General features: G+C 44.3%; 1 protein-coding gene across 3 annotated transcripts in view; it reads left to right on the top strand.

Moving 5' to 3' along the window:
• Positions 1 to 25,544, top strand: part of SPAG1 (sperm associated antigen 1) — an 82,062-nt gene extending 56,518 nt beyond the window's left edge. For all 3 annotated transcript variants that reach the window (XM_070477324.1, XM_070477326.1, XM_070477325.1), the window contains 7 exons: positions 5,814 to 5,966; positions 10,454 to 10,620; positions 13,884 to 14,016; positions 17,293 to 17,419; positions 23,137 to 23,301; positions 24,377 to 24,748; positions 24,852 to 25,544. In XM_070477324.1, coding sequence (XP_070333425.1) covers positions 5,814 to 5,966; positions 10,454 to 10,620; positions 13,884 to 14,016; positions 17,293 to 17,419; positions 23,137 to 23,301; positions 24,377 to 24,748; positions 24,852 to 24,983 — 1,249 coding nt within the window. In that variant the 3' untranslated portion in view covers positions 24,984 to 25,544. The remainder of the gene's footprint in view (positions 1 to 5,813; positions 5,967 to 10,453; positions 10,621 to 13,883; positions 14,017 to 17,292; positions 17,420 to 23,136; positions 23,302 to 24,376; positions 24,749 to 24,851) is intronic.
• Positions 25,545 to 25,782: the final 238 nt, after the last annotated feature.

Raw genomic sequence — 25,782 nt, 5'->3', positions numbered from 1 at the left:
TGTTTCAGCCTGTGTTCAGTTGCCCGGTATGCTCTTGCAGATCATTATAATCTCTGCTTCCCTGGCGGCTCAGGCGGTGAAGAATCTGCCCGCAATGCAGGAGACCCAGGTTGGATCCCTGGGTCGGGAAGATCCCCTGGAGAAGGGAATGGCCACCCACTCCAGTATTCTTGCCTGAAGAATTCCATGGACAGAGGATCCTGGTGGGCTATAGTCCAAGGGTTCGCAAAGAGTCATACACTACTGAGCGACTAACACTTTGTCACCACACTGCACCCCTGCTCTTCCCCACAAAACAAGCTTTCTACTCTCATTTGGTCTATATGGGTAATGCCCTCTGCACAACCTTGCTTCAGGAATCTTTCCTCAGCTTCCCCCTCCTCTCCACTTTCCTTGTCACCTCATACTTCCTGGTCTTCTGCATGGCTGTGACGCTTGACTGTCACTCTCATACCTGTAGGCACGTATGTCACCCTCTGCATAGGAATTTAAACTCTCTGAGGTCAGAAATCGCGTGTGCATCCCTCAAGCACAGTAGTCACCCATGGTACTCAACAAGTTACATGCTGAGATGGATGAGTATATTTACATGAATTAAAAGTATCTTTTTTTTTTAACCATTAAATATTAAGCCTGCTTGAGGAGCCCTTTGGAAAGAAGATACTATTTGTTGTTGTTCAGTCACTAAGTCGTGTCCGACTCTTTGAGACCCCATGGACTGCAGCACACCAGGCTTTCCTGTCCTTCACTGTCTCCCAGAGTCTGCTCAAACTCATGTCCATTGAGTCGATGATGTCATCCAATCATCTCATCTTCTCTTGCCCCCTTCTCCTCTTGCCCTCAGTCTTTCCCAGCATCAGGATCTTTTCCAGTGAGTCGGCTCTTTGCATCAGGTGGCTAAAGTATTGGAGCTTCAGCATCAGTCCTTCCAATGAATATCCAGGGTTGATTTCCTTTAGGATTGACTGGTTTGATGTCTGTGCTGTCCAAGGGCCTCTCAAGAGTTTTCCAGCACCACAGTTCGAAAGCATCAGTTCTTTGGCACTCAGCCTTCTTTATGGTCCCACTGTCACATCTGTACATGACTACTGGAAAAACCCTAGCTTTGATTATATGGACCTTTGTGGGCAAAGAGATGTCTCTGCTTTTTAATACATTGTCTCGGTTTGTCATAGTGTTTCTTCCAAGGAGCAAGCATCTTTTAATTTCATGGCAGCAGTCACCATCCACAGTGATTTTGGAGCCCAAGAAATTGAAATCTGTTCCCACTTTTTCTCCATCTATTTGCCATGAAGTGATGGAACCAGATGCCATGATCTTAGTTTTTTGAATGTTGAGTTTTAAGCCAGCTTTTTCACTCTCTTCCACCTTCATCAAAAAGCCCTTTAGTTCCTCTTCGCTTTCTGCATTAATGTGTTAGTGCATCTAAAAAATAAGAAGCTGCATGTACTGGTGTAACCTCACAGCCTTGGTTTACTCCTGTTGTGTGGTATAATTATTAGTATTACTCCCTTTCACTCTTAGAAGCCCTAGTTTGGACAGTGGCATACATGGACACCTTGATTATAAGGTAAACAATTTTTTTTTTCATTGATAGTATCAGTTTATATATGTGGGTGAAATCTTGCTAGTATCTGTGCCTGCAGTTTAAAAAGAAAGCCATGAGCTGCTTGTATTTTTTGCCAATTTTACATATTAAAATTTAAAATAAAAAATATTTATATTCACTTTGGTCTGTCTCTAGACATCATTAACAGTTGTGCTAGCTCACAACGTTTATCAGGATTTGGTGAGTTGGGTGAAGTCAAGTTGGTAGTTGAAATCTGACATGATTGGAGTACTACTAATACTATGAAAATTGGCCGATGCCACAAATCTGGGTCTTTGTTCTCAGGAGAGCCAGCTGTTAAATGTTTGCCACTGCCCATAACTAACAATAAGACCAAGTAGATTTGCATAGTATCAAGCACCTTGCGATTTGCAGCTGAGAACCTTTCAGTTCAAGTGTCTGTTGCCTAATACATTACCCTTCAGACTTGTCTCAGTCTTCCTTCAGTGAGTTCAGTACTCCGGTTAAAAAACAGTGGACTTACTTTATCCCTAAGTGAGATGGTGTAAGTGAGATATGGTGTAAGACATTTTCTTGCTAAAATGTGTTGTGTTTCAGTGGAGACCCAGGAGGAAGTCACAGAGGAGACTGTTAAGACTGGAATGGAGTTTTGTCTTGAAGGAGAGCAGGAGATTGCCTGCCGGGGAGGGAGGAGGCAGAGGGGAAATGGGTGGTGGTTTAGGTGAGGGGTCCTCAGCGAAGGGCTGTGTTCTCGGCCAGGGAATCTGGTTCTGCAGGTCAGTACTGACTTTTCTAGAAACCGACCTACTTAGATGTTTTCTTTGATACCTGACATATGAGTCTCAGCATAAGGTGATTGGGTGATTGGAGTGATTTTACTCCAAAGCAATGATTCTCAAACTCATTTTAATGCCAGGGAAACCATGATTTGCCTTGGGGGACATGTTGAAGTATGGCTGTATTGAAAACTAGTTATTAGCAGAGATATGACTCTATTCTCTTCACCTAAAAAGGTTATATACCTTTTAAAGAAAACCTATGTTTTAGTTTTTTGGTTAATTATCTTTGCTCCTTGGAAAGTTGTTTGCACTGACTCTTATTACAAGTGGTAGCAGGTTTCAAACAGTGAAAAAGAAAAATTCCCTGGGGGCAAAATTTAAGATAAGGGAGAACTTATGAAATAACTTTCATAGATTTACCTGTGAAATAACTTTTTATGCACTTTTTTTGGGGAAAGTATTTGATTTTTAAGTGTCTACAATCCTAGGGCCTATTCTGAAGCACTTCCCTGAGCTCTTTTCCAGGGGCATATGAGGGTCAAGAGTTGCTGTTGGGAGCATGACGCTTATTTGAGAAACTCAGGGGCTGTGGGCCCTGCCTTCTCCTCTCAGCATCTCCAAGTTTCTAGGTTAGGCTTCCAGGTGAAGCATGAAACAGGGATATGACACCTAAGAAGAGTTTAAAACATTAGTGGTTTTAAACAATAAAGTAATTTCTAGAAATTTCTAGAATTATTTCTAGAAATTACTTTTTATTCTCATAATTGTTGTTCAGCTGCTAAGTTGCGTCTGTCTCTTTGTGATCCCATGGACTGCAGCATGCCAGGCTCCTCTGTCTTCCACTGTCTCCTGGAGTTTGCTTAAATTCACATCCTCTGTCATCCCCTTCTCCTACCTTCAATCTTCCCCAACATCAGGGTCTTTTCCAGTGAGACCTCTTCCCATCAGGTGGCCAAAGTATTGGAGCTTCAGCATCAGTCCTGCCAACGAATATTCCAGATGGATTTCCTTTAGGATTGACTGATTTCCTTGCAGTCCAAAGGACTCTCAAGAGTCTTCTCCAACATCATAATTCGAAAGCATCAATTCTTCAGCACTCAGCCATCTTTATGGTCCAACTTTTATGTTGGTACATGACTACTGGAAAAACCATAAAACAATTCTCGTAATTGTTTATCAGCTAAAAAACATCTTCACAGCTCCCAATCTGTCACTTTTTGAGTTATCTAAACATATCAAAACTTTTTCCTGGACTTCCCATTGAGAGTATTTTGACAGACTCAAGACAAATGAATGTTGCCTAATAATTCTATTTTTGCTTATCTTTGCTTCTCTCTGATGGACTTGAAATTAGAATGCTCTTTTAGATTCTTAGCTGTTTTAACTTGAGTAGTTAAACTTTTGTAAACTCTGATTTAAAAGTTCTCTGTGTGTGTGCTTATGAATAGATGTACTTGTTTTGTTTTGTTTTGTTTTGTTTAGTGGAACTCCCATTCATAAGCTCAACATTCGTTTTCAGGATTGTGATTAAAAAGAAAAACTTTGCATTTACTCAGCTGGGAAATGCTATAAATTAAATGCATCATCTCATTCAGTTTTAGATTCCACGCCTACCTCAGGTCCATCTTGTGGATAAATAGCTTCTCGGGCATTGGAAGTCTTTTGTAAAATAGGGGTACTCTTGTGTCTGTGACCTACATTTATAATTAGTGTTCATGTAGTTAATATCTCATAAGCATTAAGCTAAGGTAGATTTAAGACAGGGGTGCAGGTGATAGATCCTGATACCCAAAAACCTGTTTTCTAGTGTTTGAGTGTTTTTAATAGACTTTTATTTTTAAAATAACTTTTACTGGTTACAAGAGTAACACATAACCTATTACGGAAAAAAAAATTTTAAATCCAGTACAGTGCAAAAGAGATCATTAAAATCATCCTCAATCCTAGTACCTAGGCAGAGCAAAAATGATTCTTTTTCAAAGAAATTATGCTGATTAGGTTTAATGACATTTCTAGAACAAAGTCAGTGATATACAGCCCAGGAGCACACCCACATGTGCAGTTGAGGATCCGTACAATGTGAAGAATTACCAAGGGCTCCGGGTGGCAAGGTGACTGCGCCTTTCTTAATATGTGGTGCTTTCATCTGCGCTTGTGGTGGCAAGAGTGTGGGTCCTGAAGGTTCACTTGGGCGGGGTTTGCTGAGCGCCTCCAGTGGCCCTCTGTGATCTAGGTGCTGGGATATAGTAATGATCGAGACCAGCAATGCCCTTGGTCTCCCGTGGCTTAAGTTCAGAAGATCAGGCTTGTAGGCAGATCGCTCCCTCATCTGTGACCTGCACATATGAATATGTACCTCCCAGGCCTGTTGTGACATTAGGTGAGCACGTCTGCAGAGACTCACACCAACAGGTGTTGTCAGGGCTTCCTCCTTCCAGATCTCTGTAGACGGGGATAGACAGGTCTCCTGGGGAAGAAATCATGCTTTTCCTGAGGCAGATCAAATGTCTGATATATGCAAACTGCTTGTGCAGAAGAATCACCAGGCGAGCAAACCTTTATCCCCACTGTGGACAGTCTGGTGCAGATTCTTGTTAGCAGATCAGAGAGGAAGTAGGCTCTTCATGGGATCTCTGCGTGGAATATTAATAAATGTTGGTATTGATCCATAATACTTCTTGACAGTTTCAACTGATTTTGTCAAAACTAAGAGTACAATAGTTTTCACTTATAAATACCATCTTTTGATTGTATGCTTTATTTCAGAGTATAGTGAAGTGCATTAAGTTAGTGACGTAGCCTTAAGCAGTTACTTCAAACAAAACCAAGAACATAACCTTGAAACATGTCTCTAGTGATACTGGAAGTACTTCACAGAATAGGAGGAGCACTAGAAAATTCATGACTTACAGAAATCACTGTATACTAACTTCCACAATTTCCTCCAGTCTATTTTTGAAGCTCTTTGGCAGCAAGTAAATCATAATCAACTGTGTTAAATTTTAGAGGGCTGATTTTCAAAAGGTGTTGTAGGTATTGTAGTCCTGTGCTAATAAAAAATTACATAGGTGCAAATAAAATTCTCCCTTGGATCTGTCAGTAACAAGAACCTGGTGAAAAGCCTCCTCTGTCCCTGTGCCATGTGGCCTCTATTGGCCCATGGGGGTGGGGGGCGACCCTGGGAGGGGGGCTTGGAGGGGTAGGCAGTGCCTGCTCCCTGGAAGCTCAGTCTCACTGGGGGAAGAGCAGGTGCCAGAGGGGACTGGTTTAAAAGAAAGGCAGTAACCACAGATTGATTGCTCTGCTGCTCTGGGTTTGCCTTTCTGGTATGTTGCCAGGCCCCCAAGGTGAAATATCAGATATGCATGTATGTGAGAGTTCAGTCCTAACAGATATGTCAGGTTAGTATAAGTTAGGGAGTGATCTTCATAACAAATGACATATAATATTTCTGTCTCCTTTAGGGCCCTGGAACTTCATCCATTCTCCATCAAGCCTCTTCTTCGACGTGCAATGGCCTATGAAACTGTAGAGCAGTATCAGAAAGCTTACGTGGATTATAAAACAGTGTTGCAAATAGACTGTGGAATCCAGATAGCAAATGACAGTATTAACAGGTAACCTAATCAGAGGCTGCTGCCCGAGGGCGAGTTGTTTTCTAATGGAATGAGGTTTTGTTTCTTCTCCTCCTTCCAGAATGAGGTCAAGGTGTGGACGTGTTTTTCATTATTGGCATTACACAGGGATGCATGCCTTTTTTCACCCCTTCAAAACCAAATGGTTTTCGCTCTCTAACTTTCTGACTATCCCATGATATGTTTTGAGTTGTCCTCTGACACCTTTATATTTGTTTCCTGGTCCACTTATTACTGTTCAGTGAATATTATATATAATATACACTTAATTTTAAAAACAGCACAGGGTATGGCTCTTCTGTGCAACTCAAGATGCACAGAATTTGATTTTAGTATTTGTTAATATCTGTGCGGTTAGAAAGGTGTTTTCAGTGATGTCATATGTCGGCACTGATTACAGGACGAAATCCAAAAATGTAGCGAAGCCTGCCATGTTGAGTCATCTGCAGGATCTGCAGGTGTTCATTGGCACCACATCTGTCAGTGGAAACACATTTTATTTTCTCCTCAGGAGAGTGGATGTTTTATGAGCCTGCTAGATATTTGTGTTATATGCCCTTTAGATAGATGCTCATCTAGGATGATGATGTCGTCCCTTGTGGCTCAGTCAGTAAAGAACCTGCCTGCGAAGTGGGAGACCTGGGTTCGATCCCTGGGTGGGGAAGATCCCCTGGAGGAGGGCATGGCCACCCACTCCAGTATTCTTGCCTGGAGAGTCCCCAGGGACAGAGGCGCTTGGCCGGCTACAGTTCATGGGGTCACAAAGAGTCAGACGTGACTGAGCGACCAAGCACAGCACAGGATGATGAAATAGCACAGAATTTGGATCTAATTTGTATTATGACCTATTTACTCCCTAGGTGAGAACAGGAAAGTAAGAGCTTCCAGATTTCATAAATTGCTTTCACGTGAACTTTGAAAAGTTACTCCTTGGGTAACGTTTCCAGTTATGTATGATATTCTCTAATTCCATTTGTTCAAAGTATCATTTCTTTCGAGGATTTTTGGGTGCCACACTGTGCCTTGTGTTGGTCTAGGGTACCATGTCCCACACACCCCACAGAAAGAGCGGAAGGGGGAAAAGTGACATAGTCTCTGTCTTTAAGCAAAGTAGAATGTTGCCTGCGGGGGGGACAACTTAACATAAGACACGTGATCCCCAAGCATGAACGTTAGTTGATGAGGCGGGGGCATCACAGAGGGGTCAGGCTGCCTTGGTCCGTGGGCTGCAGCTGTCGGAGAATGAGCCCTGGAGGTGGTCGTGAAGGGCATTGATTGACCACAAAGGGGACCTTGAACAAAGCTGAAGAAGATGAGAGCTCGTGTTTTACAGTCCTGCCTTACCTCCCCGCCTGGTCCCACTGCACTTGGCAGAAAACTGTTGGAAAGATCTGTGTGTTGAGTGGGCAGCTTTTCCCTGGTGCTTCTTCTCTGTGGTCGCTAGGGACCCGCCTGTTGGGAAGAAAAGAGGAGATCCTGGTTATTGGATCTAGAGTGGGGCCTGATAGAACCGTGGGCATTCGGGGCATGGTCTCCATCCTGTAAAATCAGGGGTGTTCCTGGGAGCCCTCCAAGCCTTCTCTCCTGCCTCACAGCCGCCTGGTTGCGCATCACTTGTGGCCTCCACATGGGCTCCTGAAGGCTCTTCTGCCCCACCTTTGTCCGGCTAAGTCCCTTCTGCCCTTTAGGAGAGGACGTCCCCTGATCCACCCATCTCCCCCGGCACCCGTGCCCCTCAGGCGCCTCTCCCTCCAAGCTGTGCCTTCTTCCCATGTTGTCTCTTTTCATGAAGCTCTGTTAGATTCATTCCACAGAGTTCTGGGAAGTCAGGGCTGTGTTTCATGCAGCTGTGCTGTTGCCCTACCTTGTACAGTAGGCAGCCTCAGCAAAACTGTGTGGGTGAACGCATTCTCCGGCAGACCCTGTGCTGTGGGTTTCTGCTATTGATTCACCCATTCTCTGCCTGGGAGTCTCCGAGGTGGTTGGGAGAGTAGGATCTTCTCCCAGGGTTAGAGGTTCTCGTGAAAAAAATTGGGAAGACACCTGAAGTCTTCCCACTTCTGCCCGAGACAAGGGGCCTGTGAAGAGGTGTTTTAGGAACTCTGGTTCATAGTGATAGACTGAATGAGTCTGAAGGGAGAAATTTATGTCTGAGAGACTGTGATCATTCATATTTCTGAACCTTCTACATTCTTTACACTTTTTTAAAAAATTGAAGTAAAATTCACATAACAACTGAATTTACTATTTTTAGGTGTACAATTTAGTGGCCTTTAGTACTCTCACAGTATTGGACAGCCACTATTTGGAACAGCTCCACTATTTGGAACTAATGGTTCCAAAATACTTCTTCCCCCCCAAAGGGAAACCCCCATTAAGCCCCTGATTTGCTTTCTATCTCTGTGGATTTACTTATTCTGGAGAGTTCATATAAATAGAAACATACAGTGTGTGTAGCTTTTGTGCTTGACTCACATAGCTTATATTTTCAAGGTTGGTCCATGATGTGGCATGTGTGATGTTGTCATTTCTTTTTATGACTGAGTAATATTCCAGTGTGTGGATATGTCACATTGTGTTCACCCGTTAATCTGTTGAAGGACATTTCAGCTGTTTCCACCATTTGGCTATTGTGAATAGTGCTGCTGTGTACATCATGTGCAAGGTTTTGTTTGCATACCTGTTTTCAGTTCCTTTTGGTGTATTCCTAGGCATGGAATTGCTGGATCATACGGTAATTCTGTTTAGTTTTTTGAGAATTGTATTGTAATTTTTAGATGTACTCAAGAAGGTGCTTTTACACAGATTGACTTTTAAGACTCATTCATTTTTTTTAATGGAATGGTTATTGCTTATATATCATTTTATGAGAAGGTGAGGAGGCTTTGTCTGGTTTTGGCATATATATTTTCTGTAAAATATTCATTAAAAAATTTCACTATTGCTTTTCATGAACCCTATATTTATGCTTGCTTTTCCATCTAAGCAGCTTTTTTTGGGGGAAAAAAAATTTAAACATCTGTGCTTATTTTGTTTGTTTCTTCCATTAACCATATTCCTCTTTTCCTCTCCAGGAATCTCATATGTTACATTTCCCTGCATATACTTATTTACTCCCTGGCAACACATCATCTCTTTTAAGCTGCTTCTTCCTTCCTTTCTGCTGGTAATACAAGTTTTGCTTGAAAATTCTTTTTTCTAAAGCATCTTTTTCTTCTGCTATGGTGGGTGGTTATACATTATTTTTCAAAAAAAAATTTTTGCACTAAAATATGAGACGTGGCTATCATAACCAAAGATCACTGTTGAAATTTAAGTTTATGAAACTGTAGAGAAAATGTTTGTATTACATTTGGCTCTATATAAATACAATTTTTTCACATGAAAAGTACTACTGAGTTAACTAATTTGAATGCATTCTACTGATTACCAATGACTTTCTCAGTCTTGGGGAGCACCTTTTTTTTGAGCACCTTTTTTTAAAACTAGATTTATCCCAGACATAATTCAGTTTTGTTTTAAAATCTAAGTATGATACTTTGTGTGTTTAGAATGATGGGAAAGTGATAATCAGGGGTGGTAATCTGAGTATTATTTATAGCCATTAGCAAATGTCATTGTTACAAGGGTCCTTGTAGTAGACTCCAGTATCAAATTCTTTCATCTATATGCATATGACAACACAATGAGTGGATCGTTTTAGAGATGAAAAAATGCAAGGTAAGAGTATCTTAACCATATGTTAATGTTTCAAGAAGAAGCACTGTTCCATTTGACAGCCACTCCACATCAGTTTTGGGCTTCCCACATGGCTAAGTGGTAAAGAATCCGGCCAGTGCAGAAGACACAGGTCCCATTCCTGGACTGGGAAGATCCCCTGGAGAAGGGAATGGCAACCCACTCTTGCCTGGGCAATCCCATGGAGAGGAGCCTGGTGGGCTACAGTCCATGGGGTTGCAAAGAGTCAGACACGACTGAGTGACTAAGCACACGCAGGTCCGCACCCTCACCAGCTTTAGCAGCCAGTCCTGTAGACCTGTCTGTTGTATCCAGTTTGGGCACAGAAATTCTAAAGTCCTTCTGTTAAGTCTCAAGAGTAATAATCACTTTAGCAATTATATGAAATGTTATGTGGGGCACATTTCTTCTAGGCTTCCTAAATTTTAGTTTTATACTTGACTTTTTTAACAAATTAAAATTTTATTGCATATACATTTAAAAATTTCTTAAACCAATTAGAAGTGTCTTCATTTTTTCTTTTGATACAAAAAAGATCTAAAGTTACATAGTTTGGAACAACTTTTAAAAGTCCTTTCAAAGACAGTTTATGTGGACAGCAAGTAGCTCAAGTCTGACTCTCTGTGACCCCGTGAGCTGCGTAGCATTTGTAAGTTTTACCTTGATGTGACCTTCAGTAATATAAAAAAGCAAACTGCATGTTTAACAGAGAAAACTGGTTTTCTTTTTAGGATAACAAAGATTTTGATCGCTCTGGATGGCCCAAACTGGCGGGAGAAGCTGCCACCCATTCCTGCTGTGCCCACCTCCGCACAAGTGCGGGCTTGGCGGCCTGCGGCAGAGACGCCCCCAGACCAAGTGGGAGATTCCTGCCACCATCCCCAGCCGGGCACACCAGGTAGGGGAAACCTGCACTTGTTTCTTCTGAGGGTTATTGTGAGCTGTGCGTATGATTTTCACAGTAAAGCAGGAGGGTAAGTGCATGATATCAGGCATCAGACCTGGGTTTAAGACCCTGCTCTCCCTCTGTCTAACTGCAGAGTCTTAAGGAGGTGCTTCCCACCTCCAGTGTCTTCATGTATATGAAAGGGGGGAGATGTGAGTGTCTCACGGAGTTATGCTCAGGAATAAGGGGAGATATGCATGCAGCATACTCAGCACAGCATGCTGCCTGTGGAAGCGCACAGTAACTGCTTCATAGAGCTGGACCATAAAGAAAGCCGAGCGCCAAAGAATTGCTGCTTTTGAACTGTGATGTTGGAGAAGACTCTTGAGAGTCCCTTGGACTGCACGGAGATCCAACCAGTCCATCCTAAAGGAGATCAGTCCTGGGTGTTCATTGGAAGGACTGATGCTGAAGCTGAAACTCCAATACTTTGGCTACCTGATGCAAAGAAGTGACTCATTTGAAAAGACCCTGATGCTGGGAAATACTGAAGGCGGGAGGAGAAGGGGACAACAGAGGATGAGATAGATGGTTGGATGGTATCACTAACTCAATGGACATGTGTTTGAGTCAGCTCTGGGAGCTGGTGATGGACAGGGAGGTCTGGTGTTCTGCAGTCCATGGGGTCACAAAGAGTCGGACACGACTGAGCTACTGAACTGAACTGAACTGACTGAACCTCTTCATAAAGGTTGTTGTTTAATCGCTCAGTCGTGTCTGACTCTTTGCAGCCCCATGGACTATAGCTCAGGCTCCTCTGTCCGTGGGATTTCCCAGGCAAGAATACTGGAGTGGGTTGCCACTTCTTCCTCCAGGGTATCTTCCCAATCTGAGCATTGAACCTGCGTCTCCTGCATTGCAGGCGAATTCTTTACCACTGAGCCACCAGGGAAGCTCCTAATGAAGGTGGAGTCAGCATTGTTATTAATAATAAGAAAAAGAATTAAGTAGCCATGTAGTTCTCATCATACCATGAATGTGGTGGCAAGGCTAGTGTATTGAAATTGATGTTTTTGAAAGAATAAAACCTTATAACATGTATCTTAGCAGTACCTCCTCCCTTACATCGTAGTTGTTCAGGTCCACAACTGCATCCCCACAGTGCCTACCTCAGCACTTTGTGTAGTGTATGTAGTCAGTGTGACTTCATGCTTGCCTTCTGCCTGAAAGCCAGCTGAGGCTCCATTTCTACTGCCTGCTCAGGGACCCATGTATGTCTTTGTTGGGCTTCATCTTGCACAGCCCCTGAGGTTCCTGAACTGGCATGTCCCAAAGGCTGGTGTTAGACCCTCACCCTTTTCCTTGCCTAGAGAGAAGAGGCAGGGAACTTCTGCCAATGCTTTTAAATGGGCAGCAGTCCTGGAGAAAGTGTGGAGATCTCTAGTTTCTAGAGTCTGTAATCAGTGGGGACTATAACAAAGTATTTGGTCAGTTAAGGGTAGCTCTTCATTATTAATAATGTGCAGAAACTAACTATGCTGTAGATATGTGCTGGCAAGTCATGAGCACAAGAATAATCAGTTCTTTCTGTTCATATTTATTAGTGAGACTGGATTCCACATTCCTAAAAACTGTGTGGGAAGAAAAGCTTGAGGAAAATTTTTCAGCAAATTAGAGGGAAAAAATCCTCTGTAATAATCTGTTTTAGAGCGTACATAGACGGCAAGATTTATGGCGAGTGTCATTTGGCTGCATACTGTGAGATCTTTTGAAACATATAACATTAGGCAGAAATATTCTGTGATTTGAAATAAGGGATGAAAAATTAATATTCCTGCCATTTGTGCAGAGGAAATAAGGTTATCATTTATATTCTGAGTTTATACTATAAATTCAGTGCATCTATCAGGATCTTTAAGTCACAGAATTTAAAGATATATTTTAAAATTTAAGTTATGGATTTTCATTTCATATGTAGGTACTCTATAAAGTTAATACATAGATTTAAAACTTTAGATTTTAATATTTTATGTATGTTAGACAACCTTAGTTGCAAGTCACAGAAAATCTGTTGACTTATAACTGTATGGAAATAGTTTTGGCTCAAAGTAACTGAAAGGGCCCAGGCAGACTCCAAAATCAGGCACAATTTGTCAGGGCTCAGGGTATGGCCAGAAATACAGAACGGTAGCAGTTTTAGACTTAATGACCACACAAATCAGTGTCCAAAGAGAGAGACACCACTGCTTTTGGTGGTGTTAAGAATGAGGAAATACGTTCGTTGCCCTAAAGACCTAGCTTTTTTTAGCCTGTTGTTCTGTAGGCTAAGCTGTCTTGGTATTTATGGTAATGAGTCATGTGCTCATTCCTGAGCCACTCCCTATGATGAAGAAATGCCCTGGTTGGCTTAGACCCAAGTTCTGATTGGTGGGGTCAGCTTCCCCCCCCCCCCCGGACACGTGGGCTGAGTAGGAGAGGAGTGACAGCTGTGTGAATATCGGGGTATCCTTAGGAAGAAGGAAATGGATCCCAAGTGGGGCGTCAGCCATGCTCACAGCAAGATAATAGGCAACAGTAACAGTTGGGACTCTCTGATTGCAGAAAACCCAACCATGAATGTCTTAAGCAGAAAAGGTTGTTTATTGGCTCCCCACTTGTGGAAAGGTCCACAGGTAGGCTTGCTGCTCGGGCAGCTGGATTCAGGGCTCAGAGGTCTCTGAGCTCTCTGTCCTGGCGTCTCTCTTGCTCTGTTGACCCCATTCTCAGACAGATTCTCCCCTTGTGTTGCATGATGACAAAATAGCCCCTTCTTTTATCCTCATGTTCCACAGGGAAAAGCAAGAATTACCTTAGCAGAAGCTGCCACAAAAATCTTATTGTCGCTCATTGGCTCTCATAAGTCCTTCCCTGACCAATTAGCTGACTGTGGCCAAGGGAGTATAATGTGCTGGTTAGTAAAGCTCAGATTACCCCAAGAGGTAGGGCTGGGGTCGGTTTGCTTTACTGAAAGCACAGGAGCAGAGAGGGGAGGCATACCAATATGGATAAAGTAATATAATTACTTGTATTTTATTTTCTAATTAAAAAAAAAACAGTGTCGTCATTGTGTAATCAAATTTTTACTTGTAGCCAATTTATCTTTTTAATTTGTATACAAAATTTTGTTCCATTTAGACTTTAGATCTGTATGGTTTGTGGTCACTTAGTTTACAGTATACTTAAAGTATTGTAGAGGTGCTTATAGAATAATTCCACTTTTTTTGTGTGTCCCATAGATGAAAAAGTATTTAAAACCCTTAAAGAAGAAGGAAATCAATGTGTAAAAGACAAAAACTATAAAGATGCCCTTAGTAAATACAGTGAATGCTTAAAGATTAACAACAAGGAATGTGCCATTTATACAAACAGGCAAGTTCTCTGTCACTTTCTCTATGTCTTATGTTAATATTTTTGATGAAAAAATTATAGGCTGATTAATTGCCAAAGTTTTACCCCATGACTCTGAGAATTTGGTATATACAGTAAATTGTTTTAAGTGAGTGTTTTTTTTCTTTTAAAAGAGGTGAGGCCATAGGAGAGATTGAAAGCCTGAGGTGTCTTGGTATCTTGTTGCTGGCAGGGCTGACACAGGCTGTGTTCCTACTCAGACTTGGCTGCCTCGGCTGGTGCTGCTCTGCCCCTCCCTGGTGTGAGCCCTCCCTCCCTCCCTGGTGTGAGCCCTCCCTCCCTCCCTGGTGTGAGCCCTCCCTGCCCTCCCTCCCTCCCTGGTGTGAGCCCTCCCTGCCCTCCCTCCCTCCCTGGTGTGAGCCCTCCCTGCCCTCCCTCCCTCCCTGGTGTGAGCCCTCCCTCCCCTCCCTCCCTCCCTCCCTGGTGTGAGGCCTCCCTGCCCCTCCCACCCCTCCCTCCCTGGTGTGAGCCCTCCCTGCACTCCCTCCCTGGTGTGAGCCCTCCCTCCGTCCCTCCCTGGTGTGAGCCTTCCCCTCCCCCCCTCCCTGGTGTGAGCCCTCCCCTGGTGTGAGCCCTCCCTCCCCTCCCTCCCCTGGTGTGGAGCCCTCCCTCCCTCCCTGGTGTGAGCCCTCCCTGGCCCCTCCCTCCCTCCCTGGTATGAGCTCCTCCCTCCCTCCCTGGTGTGAGCCCTCCCTCCCTCCCTGGTGTGAGCCCTCCCTGCCCCTCCGTCCCTCCCTGGTGTGAGCCCTCCCACCCTCCCTGGTGTGAGCCCTCCCTCCCTCCCTCCCCTCCCTGGTGTGAGCCCTCCCTGCCCCTCCCTGGTGTGAGCCCTCCCTCCCCTCCCTCCCCGGTGGGCGCCCTCCCTCCCCTCCCTCCCTGGTGTGAGCCCTCCCTGCCCCTCCCTCCCTCCCTGGTGTGAGCCTTCCCTCCCCTCCCTCCCTCCCTGGTGTGAGCCCTCCCTCCCCTCCCTCCCTCCCTGGTGTGAGCCCTCCCTGCACTCCCTCCCTGGTGTGAGCCCTCCCTCCCCTCCCTCCCTCCCTGGTGTGAGCCCTCCCTCCCCTCCCTCCCTCCCTCCCTGGTGTGAGCCCTCCCTCCCCTCCCTCCCTCCCTCCCTGGTGTGAGCCCTCCCTGCCCCTCCCTCCCTCCCTGGTGTGAGCCCTTCCTCCCCTCCCTCCCTGGTGTGAGCCCTCCCTGCCCCTCCCTCCCTCCCTGGTGTGAGCCCTCCCTGCCCCTCCCTCCCTCCCTGGTGTGAGGCCTCCCCGCCCCTCCCTGGTGTGAGGCCTCAGCCTCGCCCTTCAGAGTGGGACCAGGAATCAGCTGTCTTCTACACTAGTGTCTCTAGTGCCCTGTTCCTCTTGAAGTCCTGAGGACAGGGTCTGCATCTTCTGGAGTGCAGTCGGGATGAGCCGACTGTTCCAGAACACTGCTCACATTATTTATGTTGAAAAAGGTAGTTACCTGGAATACGGTGATTGGGGATTTTTTTTAGGGAGTAGAGAGTTTTCAGTGACAAGGACAATTAAGGTATGATTCCTAAACAAAAGTGACTTGGCATGGGTTTCTATAGCTATTTCAGAAAATATTTTAAACTTAAGTTCTCACTTTTATTTTCCCACATGTTTTCCTCTTTTTGGTGACCTTCTTTTGTGAAAATACCAGCAGGTATTTTTCTGCCCTTCTCCTGTTCGGCCTCTGTGGTCTTGGGCGTCAGGGGGCCTCTTAATTTTCCCCGGAGGCTGCCTCCCCTCGCGTGCAGACAGCTCACATGCCTGGCTCTCCCCTGCTCCCCCTCTAAGGCTTTTCTTTCTTTCTTTTTTTTTTTAGGCTTTTCTTTCCCTGCTGTTCTTGGGTTTCTAAAGGTGTAGATCCCTTTTTTGCTCTAATATCCTCTGGCCTATTTCATCCTCTCCCCAGCTCCATTTACCGCCTTCCAGTTCTGAGCCCCACATCTCTGTGGACATGAGTCTGAGCAAGCTCTGGGAGTTGATGATGGACAGGGAAGCCTGGCGTGCTGCAGTCCATTGGGTCGCAAAGAGTCGGACACGACTGAGCGACTGAACTGAATTGATCTCTGTCTCTGAGCCCTGGACCTGAGCGCCACCCTGCCTCTGTGCTCATGATGGGTTCTCACCCCTGACCCACGCCTCCCTCGTCAGTCCATGCAGTGCAGGTGTCCTGACTTCTGAACTCTTGTAGGACTTCTAAACTCCTTTCCGTCCACCTCCCTGTCAGTCCCGCTCTGGCCGTCACCAGCTCTCCCTCGCCATCTGCCCCGTCCTCCCAGGTGTCCCTGCACAGCCTTGTTCCCTCCGATTCTCCACTTGGCAGCTAGAGCGACCTTCCCCAAACACAGTAAATGGGTCCGCCTCTGTTTAAAAACCCATTGTGCGTACTAAGTCGCTTCATTTGTGTCCGACTCTTTGTGACCATGTGGACTGTAGCCCACCAGGCTCCTCTGTCCATGGGGTTCTCCAGGGAAGAATCCTGGAGTGTGTTGCCATGCCCTTCTCCAGGGGATCTTCCCAACCCAGGGATCAAACCTGTGTCTCTCGCATCTCCTGCATTGGCAGGTGGGTTCTTTACCACTAGCCCCACCTGGGAAAACCTTAAAAACCCATCACCAGACTCCATTAAGTGCTGGATAAAGCTCAGCCTCCTGCCAGGCCCTTCCTGTCCTCCCGCGTGCTGGGCCTCCCCCCACACTCCCACCGTAGCGCCAAGAGCACCACGTTCTCTGTCGCTGTAGAACTCTGCACGTGCTGTGTGCCCTCTCTCCATCTTAAGTCTCAGCCCAGCACCTTCACATTGCATAATACTCACTTCGTACATACTCTGGGCTTCAACTTAAATGTCCCTTCTTCTGGGAAGTCTTGCCTGACTGCTCTTCCCCTAGCTTCAGCTTCGCCAAGTCTGAAGAGACTCTCAGCTCCGTGCTCCCAGAGCATCCTTTACAGACTTCACTGCATTTGCTTCTTTTAATAGACGGTCTCTTCCCCTAGTCTGCAGCCTCCTTGAGGGCCTGGACGGTCTTGATTGCAGTGGGATCCCCAGGGTCCCTAATTGCAAGTATTGCCAGAAAATGCCTTCACTGGAGAAAAAAAGGTTAGGTTTCGAGTGCAGCAGCTGTGGTATAGAAACAGGCTTATTTAGTTATTTTCTGACTTCTATTAGTTGCCCAAATTTATGGATATGTTGTTTTTACCTTTCATAATGCTGAGTTCCATTCCATTACACCAGAGCCCTCTGTTACTTGAAGCTGGGCCAGTTTGAAGAGGCAAAGCAGGACTGTGACCAGGCCCTTCAGATGGATCACAGGAGTGTGAAAGCTTACTATAGACGAGCCCTTGCTCACAAAGGGCTCAAGGTGAGGAAATCTTTGTTTTCATATGTCAGGGTCAGCTCTGAACAAATCACATGCTTTCAATGAACATGACTTGTAGGCTTGAGGAATGGGCATGGCAGTATCCTGGGGTTTAAGCCTGGTAATCCTGAAATCTAAGAAGATGCCACAGATTTCTAAGATTCCTTCTAGCTCAAGAATGATGACTTATTTCCTGATTTTCTAAGGAGTGTCGTTCGTTAGAACAGGTCCACTTTAAGGGACAGGAAGGTTTGCTGAATTACTGAAGCCCACCGGCAGTGCCGCTGGATTCCTTGGGCAGAGGGTTGGGGTTGTCTGTGGCGGGGTGGGGGGAAGGAACAGAACAGAAGAGGTGTTCACCCATAGACACTGGTAGAGACACAGCAGAGGCTGGGAAGTTCATGGTGATTTGAGCTTTAAACTAGCAAGTGGTCCCTATGAGACCATTGGACAGCATTCTTCTCTAAGAAAACCATGCTGTTATTTTCAAAGAAAGTTTATATGATTACACTTTTCTTGATGCTGCTGCTTCTGTGTGGAAAACTCAAGTGAACATTCTCGTTTGTAGAAAATAACAACACAAGGAAAACTCAGAACATTCTGGGAAATGGCATTTCCTACAATGGTATTTTTAAAGAATCTGATTAAAGTTTAATACAGTGAAATTCACACATTGTAAGTGTATAGGTCATTGGCTTTTTTTTCTTCTTTAAAGTGTTTTTTTAATTAAGATATTATTGACATTTTATATTAGTATCAGGTGTGCAGCATAGTGATTTGATATTTGTATGTATTGTGAAATGATCAGATGATCACAGTATGTTTGGGTCACCATACTGCTGCTGCTAAGTGGCTTCAGTCGTGTCCGACTGTGCGACCCCATAGACGGCAGCCCACCAGGCTTCCCCGTCCCTGGGATCCTCCAGGCGAGAACACTGGAGTGGGTTGCCATTTCCTTCTCCGAGTTCACCATACAGTTAACACATTTTTTTCTTGTGATGAGAACTTCAAGATTTATTCTCTCGGAGACTCTCAAATATACAATATGCTATTATTACCTCTTGTCATCATGCTGTACATTACATCTCCATGGCTTATTTCGTAACTGAAATTTCATACCTTCTGAGCATCTTCGATGATTTTGCCCATCCTCTACTCCCCAACCCCTACCTTTCCTCTGGCAACCACTAGTTTTGTCCTCTGTTTCTGTGAGTCCAGGTTGTTTTTCATTGTTCAGTTTTCTTTTCTTTTTTTTGGATTCCACATATAAGAGATCATATGGTAATTGTCTTTCTCTATGACCAATTTTACTTAGCATGGTGCCTTCAAAGTCCATCATGTTGTCACAAATGGCAAAACTTCCCTTTTTAATGGCTGAATAATATTCCATTGTGTAGATATATCACATTTTCTTTATCCATTCATTCATCGATGGACACTCAGGCTGCTGTTGTGAATAATGCTGCAGTGAGCATGGGAATGTCTTTTCAAGTTAGAGTTTCTGCTTCCTTTGGATAAATACTGGGGCTGCGTCCCACGTTCTGTCTCAGGTCTGTGATGTATGCGGTGCAGTGAGATGAGGGAGGGTGTACAGCTGGAGGGAGAGGTTTGAGGGCAGAGTGTTGACCTTACTGAGTTTGAGAGAGTTCTTATAACTCCATGAAACCTAGGTTTTGTTGCGAGAGGGTGGTCATGTTTTTTGTGTCCTGTATCAGATGAGGATGTGTGCTTGTGCTCTGAGCACTCAGGCTTTTCTAGAGCCTAGATCCCCTCAGGTTGCAGTGGAGTGACAGCTGTACTGAGGCAAGATGACCCGTCACCACCCTTCAGGCGTGCTGCCGCCCTCCCTCCCCTCCCCGGCCCTTCCTTTTGTTATAAAGGATACAGATGAACAGCCAAGTGAAGAGGTGCAGAGGGCAAGGTCCAGAAGTGTCCCAAGTGTAGGAGCTTCCGTCCTGATGAAAGTGGGTCATGTCACCCTCTGGCATGTGGCTGCCCCGTTCGCCAGCCCAGCAGCTCCACAGCGGCCCTGTATTCCCAATGTGTTCACTCTGTTCCCAGTGCCCAGGCCACCTGACCTGCCACCCCCACTCCCGTCCTCTTTTTTTGTTAACAACCTACTCATTTGTAAACCTCACATAAAGATTTCCTAGCGGGTGTGTGGCACCGTGAATTAAAAGAGGTTTCTTGAAAGTTTACTCAGCTGTTCTGGAACTTAATGGATTGGGTCCATGAGGCAGTCATGATCTTCATGACTCATGAGTTTCTATATCGATAAGTCCAAACTCTTAGAGCAGGTTTATCCCATACTGGCTGCCTCAGTCTTTGAAAGACCGGAATTTTATACTTCCTTGGAATGAATTCTGGAAATTGCATTATGATGCAGAAAGAGAATCCCAACTTTTAGTAACCCTACCCTGGTGTAGAGTATGAGGCTGGCAGCTTGTTTTTCTGGTTTGATCTCTCATAGCTTTATCTACATCCCCTGTAGTTTGAGTTATGTGCCAAGTGAATTTAATTTGAGGATCTGGACTGGCTTCCTCTATATGACTGCTAAGGAGGTGGCCCACAGGCCCACAGGGAGCAGGGCCCAGCCTGTGTTTCTCAGCTAAACTCTGCTTTCTCAGATATTTTGTTTTCCAGCTGGCTTTAATTTCTTTTTTTTTTTTCTTGTGTGCTAGGTTTGAAAACTACAGAGCTTTCCTTTCTTTTCCTATGTAGTTTATCGTTGGCTGCACTGGGTCCTCGTTGCCATACGCTGGCTCTCTCTAGCTGCAGAGAGGGGGGCCCCTCTCTAGTTGTGCGTGGGCTGCTCGCTCCTGTGGCTTCCCCTGTTGCAGAGCACAGGCTCTAGGGCACGCGGGCTCTGAGGTTGTGCGCGGGTTCAGATGCCTCATGGCATGTGGGATCTTCCCGGACCAGGGATCAAACCCATGTCCCTTGCATTGGCAGGCAGATTCTTAACCACTGGGCCACCAGGGAAGTCCAGGGCTTTTCTTACTGTTCAGCTGTTCTTCATAAGAGGAGATAACTGAACATCTTGGTTTTAGTTACAGTTTGTTTACTCTCTCGAGTGCCATGTGTGTGCTGGGCTGTGGGAGCATAGGGGTAGTAAGACGTGTAGCCTGCCCTTGGGAATTGACAGCCGACCCCTGTGGGGACGCCAGCAGGCTCAAAGTATCAAAAACAGTAACATCATCTAAAAGAATTGTTGTTATTGTAGTTTAAGCACATTTATTAATAGTAAATGTTGTCACAAACATATGTGATTTATCTTTTTTTTCTTTTTTAAGGCCTAATAAGGTCATTAGCATCTCTTCCTGTCCTCCTTTTTTGCTGGAGCCACTTTCCTCTCTGTGTGAGCTCTGCCCTCCACTCCAAGGGCTGGCTTCCCTTCCAGTCTGCTCTGACAAGCAGTATCAAAGGAGACTCCTGCCGCTTGTTAGCGTCCATCTCAACCCTTGCTTTTCTTACTTGCGTGAATGACAGTGCACTCATGCTTACTTTATTTATTCGTCCATTCACTCATCTTCTTATCGTTTCCCCTCATAAGACGTGAGCTCCCAGGCCCCGCTGTCCGCTCCCCCACCGTGTCCCAGCCCGCAGCACACGGCGCTCTGGTGACCCGTCTGGTCTGACGCTGTGTTGACCAGGGGCTGGGCCCCTTCTCCGCACCCCCGACCCCATGGCCCTTCCTGCTCTCGGGCCCTCTCTTCACAATGCCTGCCTTTGTTTATCATTTATCAAAGTGTATTTCTTGCTTTCTTAGGTTTTCTTCTAACCAAACAGATTGGTTCTTTAGGCACGAACTTTCCTTGAACGGATGGAAAAACAGTCACGTCCACGCCTCGGTGGTGACCCTTCATTTCCAAGGCTCCATTTTCAGGCCTCTCCCTTGAGCTCCACAACCGTCCTCACTCCCGCCTTCTGCTCATTGCTGCCTTGATCATCTCAAAGATGATCTTTCTGTGCCTCGGTTTCCTCGTCTTTAAATGGGAACAGTAAAAGTTATATTTATAGGGCGGTGCTGGGAGGGATTGGGGGCAGGAGGAGAAGGGGATGACAGAGGATGAGATGGTTGGATGGCATCACCGACTCGATGGACATGAGTTTGAGTAAACTCCGGGAGTTGGTGATGGACAGGGAGGCCTGGCGTGCTGCGGTTCATGGGGTCGCAGAGTCGGACACGACTGAGCGACTGAACTGACTGAGCTGTGGGAATAAAGTGTGGAGAAGGAAGACTTAACCATTAGCCCTCCCTCCACGTGCCCTGCTGCCCCACCCCCGTGTCTTTCCCTCCAGTTCCCTCCTGTCTTTCTGTACGATTCCCGCCCTGCCTGAACACCCGGGAAGGAAACAGTGTCACTTGCTTTCTTGAAGCAGGTTCTGACTATGCTCTGGTGACACACAGCTCTGTGCAGATTGGTTGTCAATAGTATTGATGTACTGTATAGTTCGTAAATAATTCACCTTTTTTGAATAATAAGTTAGAGCGGGTTTAAGCACATCCCTTTGAGCACATCACTCTTGCTCTGGTATATTGCTGGGTGGAGTGGGAAGGGCTTACAGCTGGGAGTGTCCCTTACAGCTAGTCCCCCAGGAATGTCACATAACCACTAGCTCATTTTACTTGTGCTTGCTATTATTATATGTCATGCTATTACTATATGTCCGGTGCATGCTATTATTATATGTCATGAATACTTGAGAGGTTACACATCGTTGGAACTCTTCACCTCCTCACAGAATTAATTTTGGCTTAATTCTTAACATGAGTCTGGTCTATAGTTCTAGAATATGGCCTCTCACCAGCCAGCTTTTTTTGTGGTGTCCTTCTCTGCCACCAGATTCTGCACAGTGTTTGTTTAAGCACAATACTTTTCATTCTTTTCCACCTCTCCAAGGTATTGCCTGACTCTTTATGGAATAATAAATGTTGACTCTAGCCTGTCTGAACAGTTTACGATTCCAAGGGTGTTATGGAATAGGATATTATGGTATCAACTAAGATTTGTCCAGCTCTTTGTAGGTATAAGCCACTCACATTTTGTTTTATTAATTCATTTATTACTTGGCATAACTCTGTGAAAACTAGAATGAAGAATCTTTTGTTGTTCCTATTTTAAAGATGAGAAAACTGAAGCTCGGAAACGTGATGTGGGATCTAGCTCAAGTTTTTGCTGCTAGTAGGTGCTGATATGAGGCTGTTGCTTCTTTCATTTATTCATTTAGCAGACAGTGCCTGTGTGTCAGGGACAGTGAAAGCTGTGGTAATACAAAATTTAACTTCTGACTCCAGATTCTGTGCTCACTCTTCTGTGTTATGTGTGTGTGCGTGTTCAGTTGTGTCCGACTCTTTACGACCCTGTGGACTCTAGCCCACCAGGCTCCTCTGTCCATGGGAGTCTCCAGGCAAGAAGACTGGAGTGGGTTGCCATGCCCTCCTCCAGGGAATCTTGCCGACCCAGGGATCAAACTTGAAGTCTCCTGGATTGGCAGGTGGATCCTTTATCGCTGAGCCACCTGGGAAGCCCCTTTTGTTATGGATCCTAGTGTTTTAGCCCAAGTCTTAGCTCGCAGGACTGATTTTATCACTGTGGTACCAAGGGGAACCTGCTGCACATGCTCTGTACTTACCTCACCAGTCTCCCATTCAGGCTCATCTGTGCCCCTTCTCCTTTTATTTATGAGAATTATTTTTTCTGCCCTCCTGCTTTCAGAATTATCAGAAAAGTTTAAACGATCTCAATAAAGTTCTCCTACTAGACCCAAGTATTGTTGAGGCAAAAATGGAACTGGAAGAGGTAACCAGAATCCTTAATATTAAGGATAATACAGCATCATTCAACAAAGAAAAGGAGAGAAGGAAAATTGAGATTCAAGAGGTACGTGTATTTGATTATCTCTGAAAGTACTCCTTTGAAGATCCTATACTCATATGGGATTCTGAGGTCATATTCCTATGAATCTTTAAAATTCTGTGTTTTTATCCTGGTAATCAATAAAGACATTTTAACAGATTATAATGACAAAATTTTTCTTTTGTTGTGCTAATTGGCCATTGCATTTCCCACCTTGGATCCAAGAACCTGGTGGGTGTCTGCAGTCTTTCTTTCTATGCTCCCCTCCCTCCACGCCACCTGGCCTGTGGTTTTATTGCTTCCATTCCTGGTTGCCCTGTGAGCCTGCTACCACTGAGCTTTGCTTCCTGGTTGACCTGAAGAACCCTAGAGGACGATTCAGATTCAGCGTCCTGGACACCACACCCCAGAGAGCTTCCTGATCAGTTCAGACCTTTCTTAGTGTTTGTAAACAAGACCAGCCTCATCAGGGGTCCTGGAGCACCCTAGAACCAAACTTGCCTTTGTGATTTCAGATTACCCAGTGCCTTGTGTTGTAGCCTTTAGTGAAGAATGTCAGCTCGTGGATCCCTGTGTATTCATGAATGCTCGTATCAACCTACCTATCATCTTACGTGTCCACTAAGAGTAGGAGGCTAATATGTGATAGAAGCTAGGGAGTTTTTTCACCACTAAGGAGGGAAGAAGAAAACTGTTTTTAAGAGAACTGAAAAATGTAAGTTCACTTCCCTATCAAATATAAGAAATAAGTAAATATAAAATCTGTCATAAAGAGGAGGTATAAAGTTGTCATAGGTCTTCTTTTACACAGCAGCTTTTACTTATAAAAATTTCATGGTCATATTCTCAATGTCAAAACAATTTTTAAACTTTAAAAAAAGAATACTTTTATGAATGGATATTTAGACTTTAAAACTTCTCTTCCTAAAAAATAAGTAGATTTTATGACTTATTACAAGTTATATATTTTTCACTTAGAACTTAACTAAAATGCAGTCCATTGTGTTTTTTCAGTTCCTTCCTGTTTTAATGAAAGTAACTTGGGGGTGTGTGCAGGGCCTGCTGTTTGGGTCACGGTGTAATTTTTCTCCTCCTGCAGGTGAGTGAAGGCCATCAGGAAGAGTCTGAGAGGACCGTGAAGGAAGCCCCCACGGACGGCCTTGCTTCTGAGAAGGGGGACACCAGTAATGGGCCACAAGAACTCTATGAGAAACTGCTGATCTCCAGGCCTAACAATGCCTACGAATTTGGTCAGGTTATAAACGCCATCAGTACGAGGAAAGATCAAGGAGCCTGTGCACACCTGCTAGCCATCACTGAACCCAAAGATTTGCCAGTGTTGTTGAGTAACAAACTTGAAGGGGACACGTTCCTCCTCCTCCTCCAGTCTCTGAAAAGTCATCTTATTGATAAAGATCCCTCCTTGGTGTATCAGCATCTTTTATATCTGAGCAAAGCAGAAAGGTTTAAGGTAAGTGGCAAAAATATCTCATTTGTGGAGATAGGTTCTTTTAGGGTTTTTATAACTTTAAAATGTTCATTTATAAGCTGATATAATTTTTTCCCTATTGCAGATGATGTTGACACTAATTAGCAAAGACCAAAAGGAGCAGATGAAGCGGCTCTTTGATGACCTCTCAGATGCACCAAACAAACACTTTACTTTAGAAGATGTACAGGCCCTCAAAAGGCACTATGATGTTTAAATCAAGATAATGGTTAGATTTCTTCTATGTATGTATGTGTTCCAGTAATGCCAGTGAGATGGTATTGTAATAGAGTTGCATGGATAAAACCTGGCTTAGAAAAGATCCCTTGGTCTGGACTATAAAATATTTTACTTATTTTTATACACAGAACACGTATATTCTACAATCTCCTTTTTATTAGTTGTAAATATTTTCTTATGTACCAGAGCTAACATCTTTATATTTAATAATAAGTATATTTGGAACTTGTTAAGATGCATTTTAACTTATACCATACATTTTCTCTTAATGACTTGTTAAAATTTTGAGTTAAATTCTACTTCTTTGGGCTATGAAGCAGTCCTCTTAAGTTTGGTAGAAATGTCATTTCTTTATAGTTCATTTTTAAAAGTGAAAATCATTAACAGTGATTATTACATCACCTTTATTTCCTGCTAAGATATATATAAATCCCATTTTATATTACTTGTGGATGACAGGCCTCTAAGATGAAACACAACATTTAAGTCTATAATAGGAAATGATTATTAAATAAATTTTGGTTATTTAGAGCTATAAGAGGAACGTATTTTTTCTAATAGGGAAGTATTGCCTACTAATTAAGAACAGAAATTGCCAAAAATTCTATTACTAGATTTTTGAAGGCTGGTTTCCCTTATGTGTTGTTTATATAAGCAATAACAGAACAGCCACTGTATAAAAGCAACCAAGCCTGCATTTCTATTTGAATTGTCACTTGCACATTTCCCCCAAACATTTTAAGTTACTTCTCCCTCTTTTGTTCCCTCCTCCTTTA

This window comes from Odocoileus virginianus, chromosome 15, assembly GCF_023699985.2.
Source record: "Odocoileus virginianus isolate 20LAN1187 ecotype Illinois chromosome 15, Ovbor_1.2, whole genome shotgun sequence".
Lineage (NCBI taxonomy): Eukaryota > Metazoa > Chordata > Mammalia > Artiodactyla > Cervidae > Odocoileus > Odocoileus virginianus.
The sequence above is the reverse complement of the archived record's forward strand: the minus strand, read 5'-3'. Positions and strand labels throughout refer to the sequence as shown.